This window comes from Atractosteus spatula, chromosome 12 (assembly GCF_055471065.1).
Source record: "Atractosteus spatula isolate fAtrSpa1 chromosome 12, fAtrSpa1.hap1, whole genome shotgun sequence".
Lineage (NCBI taxonomy): Eukaryota > Metazoa > Chordata > Actinopteri > Semionotiformes > Lepisosteidae > Atractosteus > Atractosteus spatula.
The window spans coordinates 16,225,791-16,238,352 of NC_142717.1; the positions used below are offsets into that span (position 1 = coordinate 16,225,791).

Consider the following 12,562-nt stretch of genomic DNA (forward strand, 5'->3'; position numbering starts at 1 on the left):
CTTTACTTTAAATACATGACTGTTGTTATTTAAAATAAAAAAGAATGGACTTCTTTGTTTAGCTACACTGCACTCTGCTGGTAAGAAACATTCAATGTAATTTCATGCAATTGAAAGTCAAGAGTCTTCAATCTGTTACTAATAAGTGAAAGTGAATAATTTTACATTTACACAGTTATTGTTTAATAGACGAACACCTAAACATTATAAAACCTCACAAATACTCACCATTTTCATCTACAGCAAGTACACTGGCCCCCTTTCCTAACAGTTCTTGCACCACTACAGTAAGACCATTGCGGGCAGCAACGTGCAAGGGTCTAGGAAAGGAAATAAAATGTATTAAAAGCAGTTTTAGACAATTGAAGTGTAGCCTTCAAATGGGTCCATTTAACCAAATGAGAATAAACACTCATACCAGTAAATTTGCAAATATTACTCATTGATATTGTAATACAAAGGACAAGTACTAAACAAAATACCTTTAGAAAACAAACTACCAAAAAATCATCATCATTACTCATTGAAGAGCTTGCAATTATTCCTTTTTTTTTCCATACACATTTGTGGAAAACAAATTAAGCATGGTTTGGTACAGAAATTAGGAGTATAGAGCATAGAGCAGTGTTATCTCCACCTGAAATCTGAACCTGCAACTACCATACACTACTTTTGAGTAACATCTTTCATCTTTTACTAATTCCTTGAAATTAAGGTACCCCAAACAAATGATAAAAAACACTAAAAACTAACAAAACATCCATGTTTTCCAATATATTGCAAACTACAAGTTTGAAAACTATTGTAATTTATTGTGTAATGTAACCAACATTAGATTCAATAACATTTAGTCATTTTATTCTGACCAACAGAAGCTTATTACTTATAACTCCAAAAGATTCACAGGCATAACACGAGCAAATTCATTATTCTGATTAACATTTGTCATCAACAAGATTGATCAACCGGAGATCTAAATACCCCCTTTTGATCAACAGTACCAAGTGTAGCCAGTACAGGTAGCAATACAAGATTTACTTCTGTATATGTTTTGCATCAGGTTGCACAAGCTGTCTACAGGACTCTCTCCAATTTCCATTAAAGAACATAGACAAGCACGTCTTTATTCATTGATATCTAAACTCTAGATATCATGCATAATTCCAGTTTATTCCACAAGTGCTCAATGGAGCTCAAGTCTGGTAAAGAGTGTCCATGGCATACGGCAGCTTTAATACAATAAGCATGAATGTAATAGCATTCCATATTTCAGATCTTCAACCAAAACCTAATGTAAGATAGGAGGGACCCTAAGTGAACAAATAAGACAAAGTTTTGATACTTATTTCATTTAATAAAGAAAGTTATGCAACACACAATGCCATATTTAAGAAAAGTAATTGCCCCCCCCTTGAAATCAATAACTGGTTATGCCATCTTTAACAGTAATTGCAACCAGACGTTTCCTGTAGTTATTGAGCAGTCTCTTACAGTGCTGTGAAGGGATTTTGGCCCATTCTTCCCTGCAGAACTGCTTTAACTCAGTGAGATTTGTGGGTTTTCGAGCAAGAACATTTCAGGTCCTACCAAAACATCTCAATGGGGTTTAGGTCTGGACTTTGAGTAGGCCATTCCAAAATTCTAAATTTCTTGTTCTTCAATCATTCTGTTGTAGACTTGCTTGAGTGTTTAGGACCACTGTCTTGCTGCATGACTCAGCTGCGCTTCAGATCCAGCTCATGAATGGACTAACATTATCCCGTAGAATTATCTTGATATACTGCAGAATTCATGGTTCCTTCAATGATGGAAAGTTGTCCAGGCCCTGCTACATGAAGCATCTCCAAACTGTGACACTACCACCACCATGCTTGACCTATGGTATGAGGTGCATACTGTGGAATGGTGTGTGGTTTTCACCAGACATAATAGGACCCATGTTGGCCAAAAAGTTCAACTTTTGACTCATCTCTCCATAGAACATTGTTCCAGAACACTTGAGGAGAAAGATGCATTTTGGCAAAGTTGAGACATGCACTCATGGTGAGCAGTGGTTTTCGCCTTGCCTCCTCATGAATCCCATTTTTGCCCAAGTGTGTTTCTGATGGTGGAGTCATGAACACCGACCTTAGCCGAGGCAGATCCCTGCAGTTGTTCTGGGGTTCTTTGTGACTTCCTGGACAATTTTACACATTGCTCTTGGAGAGATTTCCCAGGAGTGGCTGTCCTGTCAAAGATTAACTACCATCCCAAACGTTCTTTATTTAGGGCCCTGACTGTGATTCGGCGGATCCCCAGAGCCTTAGAAATGGCTTTGCAACGTTTCCAGACTGACAAACGTGAAAAACGTTTTCAGGAATTTAATTTGATCGTGGCACAATGCGTCTGTAGATCTTGTGTGCTGACAATTTCTCTCTGACCGTAAGGACCAAAGTCAGGTTTATATTGGGCAGGGCTGACCTAAATCAGGCTTAAGTAGTTTAAGTAGGTAGCTGCGTCAGCATGTGTAGGCTACAAAGAAACAAGTAAAGGTTTATTCCATGCTAAAAAGAGAAGAAAATAAACAAATTCAGCTGTGAAGCCTTCTTCCTTTACTTGTTCCTCTAAATCCATCTTGATTGTTAACCAAAGTATCCAATCAGCTGACCTTAATCATCCCTTTACTTGGGTTAAGTGAAAGATGTATAAATATGCAAATCACACAGGTATCAAAAACATTTTCACAGCACTGTATGCCTAAATAATAATACATTTACTCTTGATTGTCAAAATAATAAAATCAGGTTAATTTCAAAAACACAAAACATTTTTGATGCAACATATCAAAGAGGACAGTTACAGAACCTATAGGTTTGCAGAGAGGCTTTTTGTACAAATACTATGTTTTGTATTATTGAACTCACATTCAATAAAAATAATATCAAAGGTCTTTGAGATGTACTAGCAGTTTGGTTTAAAAAGGCATGTAAAAAAGTTAAATGATAAATTCTACTATTATACTACCGTTTGCATGTTGTTAGTTGCTTTGGATTAAAGTGTCTGCCAAACAAATAAATGTGATGTAAATGTAATTCACTATTTAAACCTGAGTAGTACTCACAGGTGTTCTCCTGTCAAAAACAGCATTAGTATATAAGAATTTCACAAAACAGTCTCTGTAGCACATACGTTTGTAAAGCTGCATTTGTTGAGTTGATGAGGTTCCGATCGGTTATCTTCTCCAATATTAACAAGGCACTAGTTTCATGGCCCTGAAAAAAAAAAAACAACAACCTGAACCTAAAAGCAATTAATATTAATACTAAATGCCAAATTTTTAACTAAATGTCTAAAGCTTGACTAAAATGTGGTTTATTTTTGTATATAACTGGAATAAATGCTTATATCCACTCTAATCAGAATCGTTAATAAACTTTTTTGTGAGCAAAATACACAGAATTTCTAAATGAAAATCAATCCTTTTAAGAATGTATTTATTTTTTAGCTACCCTTTTAAGACTATGCCAGCTTTAATTCTCATGATCAATTCTTTCAATCTCAGGATTCTTATAGAAACAAAAAATGTCATGTTTATTTTAACATACAAGGCCAGAAAAAGACTAAGCAATTAAAACAACTTTGTGAATGACTGACAGATGTTTTTGGATATGATATGAATCTCTTAGTGCAATTTCATTTCTATACATAGATGTTGCCAAGTCACGCACCTTGCTGCAAGCCAGGTGAAGAGCTGTATTTTTGTTGGAATCCTGTAAAGTGAGGTCTGCTTTTGCACTGCTTACCAACACTTCTGTGCAAATACAAATTTGAAAGAGAGCTGTTAAGTAAGAGAAAAAATGTCAATCTGAACACCTACAAAGGTTTCTCAGTAATTGTAGGGTTTCACTTGATGTAATCTTAAGAAAAATACAGACACAAATACCTTTTCAAATAAAGTACACACATGAAGATTTGATATGTTGCTGCTAGCAAGAGTATAAACAGACTGGGAAGATGGTTAGTTAGAATTGTGTAGTTATTCCAACATCATGCACATGTGGAATTTTTTATTTATTCACATAGATATGTTAACAAAATGTATGTTAATAAGCATTATTAAATTATTTTTACTTGAAACATATTAGTAACAATGTATAGTGATCACACATGCAATAATACATAACGAGAATTTATAATGTATACTGTTGTTACTAATCTCACAATACTGGAAATATTAAGGTTTAAGGGCTACTGTCTGTTGATTAAGCAAAAAGTCATATTTTTGGGGTCTGGATAAAAATCAGGAATATCAGAGACCGTCCATTAAATGTGAAATCTATTATATTGAGATCCATTAATTCAATGTTAGTTGTACAAAGACTTAGATGAATATTAGTGCATAGTTCCAGATTATTGATCTTAAACTACTGGTAACAGAGAAGCATATTAGAAACCAACATTCCATACACATGCATTTAAAAAGTCATTTATACCAACGGCATTGGTTTGTCCATTTTCAGCTGCCATCATCAATGGTGTTTTTCCCGAGGAATCAACTGTGTTGACTTGCGCATTGTGACTGAGCAGCAACTGCAAACATTCCACATGGTCTGTGAAGGCTGCTGCATGCAGAGGGGTTCTAGTATAGAGGACAGAAGACTGGTGTTTACAAAGAATTACAGATTACAGCCATTCAAGTTGTGCCTTGAAAGCAGTTTTAGCACCACTGCAGAGGAATTCTCAGAACAGTCACCTTCACTTTCCTATTCCCAATGCAATAGGACTTAAATCAGTCATATACCAGTGGAGTTCAGTTGATGCTGCAAGACTTTTTTAAGATTCTCGTGTACTTTAACCAATCATTCTACACTGTCCTCACAACAATTTCAATTTAATCATAGGTCTCTTATAAAAGAAAGTATTCATGTGTGAGGATTTTTTTAACCTAACACTCAGCAAAAATGTATAATTTATTAATGCCGCTGTTCTTTTATCAGACAGGATATAACAGTCTTTTTAAGCATTTTAAGAGTAAGGTCTAAAAAACATCAGGGAAAAATAATGGGAAATTCCTTTAAAGGGTCACTAACAGCAGCAATGCAAATATACGATGAATATTAATCAACTTCTCCTATAATGCAGCTATACTTGCTTGGGAAGCTCTTTTACCTTGCTTTTGAGTCTGTGGCATTTACAATAGCAGCACCCAGTGTGTCTATTAACATTTCAGCAGCTCCTTCATTGTCATTTATCCTGCCAAATCAGATGACAAAAAGTCATTTTTTTCCTTTATTCAACACATTCAGAAAACTGGTGGCTGTATGCTTATAGTAACTTACACTGCACAGTGCAAAGGGCTGAAAGGATTCCCTTCCATCTTCTGGAAAATTTCTTGCTCCAGTAGGAGCTCTACACAGGTGTCATGACCTGGAAAACAAGGAGACAATAGACACCTACCCTGTAAATACAATGGCAAACTAAAAAAAAGCAGAGGACAAATATTTTGTTTACTGCCCTACAGACCAATGTACTCTGTGGCAGAACATTCCAAAAATCAATAATACATGAATGAATGCACAATTAAGATGGGGTGGGAGGAGTACTTAACTTTTTCAGCAACAAAAGGAATCAAATAAGAAATAAGACTGAATACAAATTCAAATGATGGGAAGCCACTCTAAATATCTAAAACATTAGGCCATCTGGGATATATTTACCTTATATTTACTGCTTAGTTCTTTTCAAAATGTTACTAAAATATATTATAGAATTAGGAAGAGTACAGAGAAGGACCACTGGAATAAGTGTGGAGGGTATGTAATGTGCTAATACATTGCAGTAAAATGTCTTTTTAATTTGAAACAAAAAAGGATTTGAGGAGACAATGTTTTAAAATTTACTTTAAGTCAGACCTAAACCGTTTTGTTAAAGAGGGACAAAATGCAAATTAAGTGCTACTTAATCTTGACAACAGGAATGGCTGCACAGGAACCAACAAGCTACAGTATACTGTGAATGAGTGGAAGGAAAAAGATCTGAACAATTAGATGAAAAAGTTGGCTTAACGTGTCCTTTCACCTTTAAAATCCTGTATATTCTGAACTTAAGGTACTTAAATATCTTTCAACAACCACAAACATTATGCACTATCCAATTCAAGGGTAGGTGTTTTGGATTTGAACAAATACACCATATTACTGCAAATATTAATATAATACTGCAAAGACTTGGGTAATAAATGTACATTGATTTTTTTATAATTATATATCCTGCACTTCACAAATGTACATAAAAGCATTGTAATTTATAAATAAAGTTTACATCTACTACATCAAGCAACTATAAGTAGTTTCTGTTAGCAGGAAAATGCACCTTCATCATATGTTTATAATTGGAACATTCGGTCAGTATAGGCAAGCTGGTGCTCTGCTTCTATATGCGGATTTGTGTGCTGTCCACTCACTGTAATGCACTCAAAGACTATTACACTCCACATCTGCTTTTGGAAAAATAAAACAGATGTGGAGGCGTGGAGGTGATTTTTTTCCTTGGGACTTGCATATTTCTCAGGTACAATTTTCATGTAATTCTCAACAGACGTCTCTGATGTTTCCTGTTTTATTCCCACAGCTGATGTGACTCTGGACACTGATACACCTCACTGTTCTCTTCCCCACATATATGTGGAGGTGATTGGGGGTGTGTGTCTGAGTGTGAATGGAGAGTGGAACATCACAAAGTAGTGAGGAGAGGCAAGAAAGGGAGGCATTGTTGTATTCATGAAGCAGAATACTTTTGTATCAGGTTGTTTATTACATTTTTTTTGGAATACAACTTCCTAAAATCATGTGATCTTTAGTTTGTATCAATTTAATCACACCCATTGAAAGACTACAAATGAATTATTCCAGGACATTCTTCTCATTTCCAAGTGTTTTCCAGGCCTAAAATATGCATCTTTGATTTCCAGGTTTTCCAGGACATGTCAAAACCCTGACAAGAGGCTCAAATGTGCATCCGTCGAGGGAGTTGTCCTAACCACTTCCTTATTTTTATCTGTGTGGGGTCGTGACTATTCACACACTTGGTGATTCTAACTGGGTATATTGGATAGGACATTCAGGATAAAGGTCTATAGACCTGAAGCCTATCTTGAATTTACTGCATTTCTTGAAAATGTTTTGGCAAACCACTAGGTGGCACCATAGTCTAATGGTACAACAAGAAATCTGTTTTAGAGCTTTCTACATATACTAAAGAGTGAACATCAAACTAATTTTGAAAACAGTTAATGAAAAAATGCTGCTCAGTCCAAATGAACATTTTGAACATTGATAATGGAGTCTACACATTAACAAAAGATACATTTTAACTAGTAATGACAGGAACGTACCATTGTAGCAAGCCCAGTGCAGCGGTGTGTAGCCCCGATTGTCTGTAATGACTGGAACGGTATCCATGGATTGCACAGCCTGCAGCAGCCCTCCCAGCACACCGATGTGACCACATGCAGCTGCTAAATGCACTGCTGTCCGTCCCTTGCAGTCTCGAATAAGGAAGTTGGCATTGTGCTGGAGCAGTGCCTCCACACATTCTTCATGCCCAGTTACTGCCTACATGACAAATTATATAGTTAAGCATACTTGCATATATTTGATCACAGGGGCCTACACATAAGAACACAGTGTGTCGAGAAAAAAAGAGAGGAGATAAAACAAGTAAATAATAGGACAGCAACATTGTAAAGGACATAGACCAACAAGTGTACACATTTTCTTCCAGCTATCTGTAGAAAAGTGCTATGTTCTTTAGTTTACCTGTGCATGGGAGGACACAGAAAACACAACTGTAGCCATATGATAAGAGGAGATTATAGCTGCCTGCACCATCCCTTAACCACTTTAAAGTGATATAATTAAATTTTCATTTAAAGGCTGACACTAAATATCGCTTACCCCTCTGTGCAAAGCTGTTCTTCCCCACTTGTCTTTGGCATTCACATTTGCTCCCTTGTTCAGCAGTGAGTACACACAGTCCGTGTGTCCACTTAAAACAGACAGCATCAAGGGTGTCCTAGCCAGGGCAAGAAAAATTAACAGTTGTTTCTGTGAAAAAACAAAACTAACAATTTTAATTCTAATACAGTAGGGACTCAACATGTGCAAGGGTTTGGTGCAGAGAATCATTACCTATTTCCCAATTTGCATATATCCAAGTCCACCCCATACCGTTACAAAATGTACTACATTACATAGTATCCAAGGTTAAAATACATAAATAACCCTTACCTATATGATAATTAAAGTACTAGTGCACTGGCTTTCAGTTAATTAAAATAGCACTGATCAACTAAGACAACAGTCATCACAAACTTACAGTAATCAGCCTAAATACACAACATTAATCCTCCCTCTACGTCCAACAGACACTTGTACTTTTTCTCTCTGCCTTCCCAGCTATTTCCCTGCTCCATAACTATCATTCCCCACTGTAAGGAAAAGGGCAATAAAACTGTCAGTGAGCCTATAAACTTATTTCCAGCTTGCCCCTATGCCGCTTACAAGGAACCGTTACATCTTCGTTACAATTCAAAAACAAGACCATGTTGGGATGCGGACACTAGGTAGTGGGTATATAGGTGTGGACAGGGCTCACTCACTAGTTAGACTTAGACTCACAATCCTTGCCTGTTGCAGGACCAGTTTGAAAGTTCCTCTTAACATTCAGCTCAGTTTCATCCCACTTCGCTCTTCTTCCATTCAAGACCCCCCTCAGCCAGACTGAACCGAAAACAAGCGAACTTGTGAATGCAGAATTTGCACATGTCCAGACTCTACTGTACTGCATCAAGTGATAAGGTTTTCATTATAACACAAGAAGTATATGAGGCAACAGAACATTAAGAGTAAAAAAATATGTAAACTAGATTTATTCCTTAACTTACTGTCCGTTTCCATCTTGAATGTCTACAGCAGTCTGAAGGTCTGCATTGCCAATTAGCAGCCGCAAACACTCTGAATGTCCATTAGTGGCTAAAGGAAAGAAAATCTTACATAAGCAAACACTGTTAAGGTAAAATATTTTTATAGATATAATTAGGTTTTAAATATAGATTTAACCTAAAATTGATTAGGTCATTACACAATGAGCTAATTTGCAGGAGTATAACCAAAAATATTTAACTTAAGAATTACACGGAAGATAGTGTCTTTCATCACAACACAGCAAGATACTACTGCTACTTCATGCTCTGTTTACCACTATAATCTAATGGACTTCTTAAAACAGACTGGCATATAACAGGAATTTTGCCAAAAAGACAAAGTACCTGCTGCATGGATGGGCGTCCTCTTCAAGGTATAATCTTTGACAAGTATTGATGCGCCTTGATTAATTAGCACATCCACACACTCTACGTGGCCCTTGAAAGCTGCCAAGTCCAGTGGTGTCCGACCATTACTGTTTCTGACGTCAAGATCAAGCAAGGACTGAACAAGCACCTCCAAGGCCTGGTGATGACCATGGTAAGCCTACAATGAAGATAAAAAAAAATGCTATATCTCTTTTAAATCTCTGAAACATCATAGATACCACATAACTTTGACTCTAAGTTGCACTTCATTAAATTCAATCAAAGCTATGATGTAAACTGGACAGAGTGGTGTCTGCATTTAATTCCTGGAGGGTTCTGTTTGAACTGAGTTTGCATGAGTTTAGACAGCAATGTAGCTGGCTGCCTCAGGAATGAAATCCAAGTTTAACAGTTGATTGCTGTAGGTTAAGATATTTCATGGGTAAGCGCTACACTTCAAAAGTAACTTTCCTAACTTACATTCTAAAACAATTACAAAGGATTTAAGAAACAATATCCAACGAAACATAGAAACATTCACAAACAAGTCATACTTAATACACTGTAAAATGTAAGAGACTGTAAATCTCATCAAAACTACATGTTAAAATGAACAAAGTATTTCACTCACCGCTAAGTGCAATGGACTAATAGGTGCTCTTGCATCAGAGTCATTTAATATGTCCGCCCCAGAAGTCTCCATTAACTGGGCATAAAAACATTAAAAACAGTAGAATTGGCTTTTTTTTTGCCCTTTTCCATCTAACCATTAACTGTTAGACATACCGTATAACGATGTCAAATTAAATATATCTGCCACTAAATTCAGTTAAAAACATTTCATACTGATTAAGAAATATCAAGGCACTTCATTCAGAAATAAAAGATTCTGAAATGGTTTACCAATACCACTGATCTTACAACCGAATACCAGAAGTAACTGATTAGTAACTTAACTGATAAATCTGTTGAAATATTGAGCTTCTCAGAAGGAGATAGCCATTATTGAAATAAGTGATTATTTATAATAAAGTTCATTTCCAGATATAAACATTTCCTTACATGATGTTAAATTACATGATATATTTTGATCTACGTTAAGTGTGTAAGCAGTTATGCTAACATACAACTAATTCTCTGTGCTTTTCCTATTAGTGATAGATCAGTCATTCTGACTGTACAATCTTAACCTACCATCATCTAAATGTAACAGCAATAAGAAACAAGATACAGTAAATCCAAACCAACTATAGTTAATTTCCAAAATAAAACTTGTGAAAATCAGTGTAATCAGGCTGTAAATTTACCAAAATATTTAATTCCATCATCTACCAACAAATCATAGTACATAACTGGATAAAGTTTTCTAAGATCTAAAAATGTCATTGATTTTTATATACATTTTACTCTATACTGTATTTAGAATGCAAATACATTTGCAACAACTAATACCAACATCTATTACCAGTCAATACTTACCACATCTAGAGGTGTTTCGCTTGCAATCTGAAATAGAATAAAAGCTCTTCAGAAACCATGATCTCCAGTGACCTACATAATCACACTTGGAGATTATGAAGGCTCATGTAAAAAACATCCATATAAAAAGTGGTACTTTCTGGAATATTAAGCTTTTCTGATGTATTCTTCAGTCTCAGCTTTACATCAGGAATACTACTACACAAATATTTGACTGAAACTACCAGGTATGACAAACTCTGGGACTAGTCTTCACTGGCAACATTGATTACAATACAGGACATGACTTACCAACTCAAGACATAAGCGATGGCCATAAGCAGCCGCGTAATGCACAGCATTATATCCATGCTTATCTCGAATCCCTGGATTTGCATCATTCCGGAGTAAATACTCCAGGCACCTATGGAAGATTTAATAACATCAGAATCACAGAAGCAGACCTATATAGAATGGCCCTATTGCACCCCATCATTAAAATACAGTCAACAAAAAGATTTAAACTGAGAATTAAAGGTATTTTACATGTAAATCATAAAACTAAGTTTACAGAGAGAAAATTGGTGAAAAATAAATTGTTGGGAAACAAAACTAAACTTGAGTACTTCTTAACTGAAAACCATTTGAGAACATATGACAATATAAGAGAATTAGTAAGTTTCTTCAGTTTTGTAGGGATCTGTAAACTTTACATGTTCTTAACTTACTGTAAGTACAACAGAATTTCAGAACACTGACTCCCCACAAGCCAATATGGCCAAAATCTCCCTGGTTTGAGATAAAAACGCTGATAGAGTAATACGTATTGAGAGAGTACTTGCTTTTGCTTTAATCACATTATTTTGTAATGAAGGAACATACCAATTGTTTATGAATGATTTAGTACCTTTGCTCTTTTAAACACATAATTCCCAAGTGAAAATCTGCTCACTGTGGTAAATATATTTTCTAGCTATAGGCTTGCAAATATCCACCCAGGAAGTCTTTCTTCTTGCCTGATCAATGGTGTTACACCCTGCTGACTGTGCACGGCTTTCTTTGTCATTTATTAGTCCTTTTTTTAGAATATAGTTCTGTTGACAGACAAGACAGATAAGGAGTATCCATCCATTTTCTCAGAGCTTTATCATGAGGGAACTGAAGCCTGTCTCAGCAAGCAATGGCCGCAAGGCTAGAGACACCCTGGACAGGACACCAGTCCATCGCAGGGCACACAGACACACACATCAGGGTCAGTTTTTCCAGAAACCAATTAACCTACTAGTAGGTTTTTGGACTGGGGTAGGAAACCAGAGCGCCCAGCAAAAACCCACATGAACACAGGAAAAATATACAAACTCCACACAGATAGCACCCCAGGAATTTAACCCAGGGCACCAGTGCTGCTAGACAACAATGCTAACCACCGTGCCACCATGCTACCTACATTAATATCTTTCATATAAAAATTAAAATTAATAAGGAACAAGTAATAGGTTTATTACATGCTGAAAAGAGAAGAAAGTAAATAAAGTTTCAGCTGTGGAGCGTTCTTCGGGTGTAAGAAAGACAGGGCAGTCAGCAAAGATAATATAACATTGGGAAACAGAAGCCAGGAGAGAGGAGGAGGCAGGAGCAGGGGAGAGGCACAGTGGCCAATCAAGTGGTTTGAGGTCAGGAGAGGTGAGGAGAGGTGTGAAACCTGAAGGCTTCACGGCCGAAACGTTGTGTTTTCTTTCTTCTCTTTTCAGCATGGAATAAACCTATTACTTG

General features: G+C 36.3%; 1 protein-coding gene across 7 annotated transcripts in view; it reads right to left on the reverse strand.

Annotated features, from left to right (window-relative positions):
- The window catches only part of ankrd28b (ankyrin repeat domain 28b), a 73,209-nt gene that overhangs the window by 1,843 nt on the left and 58,804 nt on the right, over window positions 1-12,562 (reverse strand). For 6 of the 7 annotated variants that reach the window (XM_088928880.1, XM_088928881.1, XM_088928882.1 and 3 more), the window contains 13 exons: window positions 11,102-11,213; window positions 10,811-10,837; window positions 9,963-10,037; window positions 9,308-9,509; window positions 8,924-9,011; window positions 7,935-8,052; window positions 7,373-7,592; window positions 5,319-5,406; window positions 5,149-5,232; window positions 4,473-4,618; window positions 3,708-3,790; window positions 3,169-3,251; window positions 229-320 (listed from right to left, as the gene is read on the reverse strand). In XM_088928880.1, the coding sequence (XP_088785006.1) occupies window positions 229-320; window positions 3,169-3,251; window positions 3,708-3,790; window positions 4,473-4,618; window positions 5,149-5,232; window positions 5,319-5,406; window positions 7,373-7,592; window positions 7,935-8,052; window positions 8,924-9,011; window positions 9,308-9,509; window positions 9,963-10,037; window positions 10,811-10,837; window positions 11,102-11,213 (1,418 nt within the window). The remainder of the gene's footprint in view (window positions 1-228; window positions 321-3,168; window positions 3,252-3,707; window positions 3,791-4,472; window positions 4,619-5,148; window positions 5,233-5,318; window positions 5,407-7,372; window positions 7,593-7,934; window positions 8,053-8,923; window positions 9,012-9,307; window positions 9,510-9,962; window positions 10,038-10,810; window positions 10,838-11,101; window positions 11,214-12,562) is intronic. The other variant, XM_088928879.1, reaches the window with a different exon arrangement.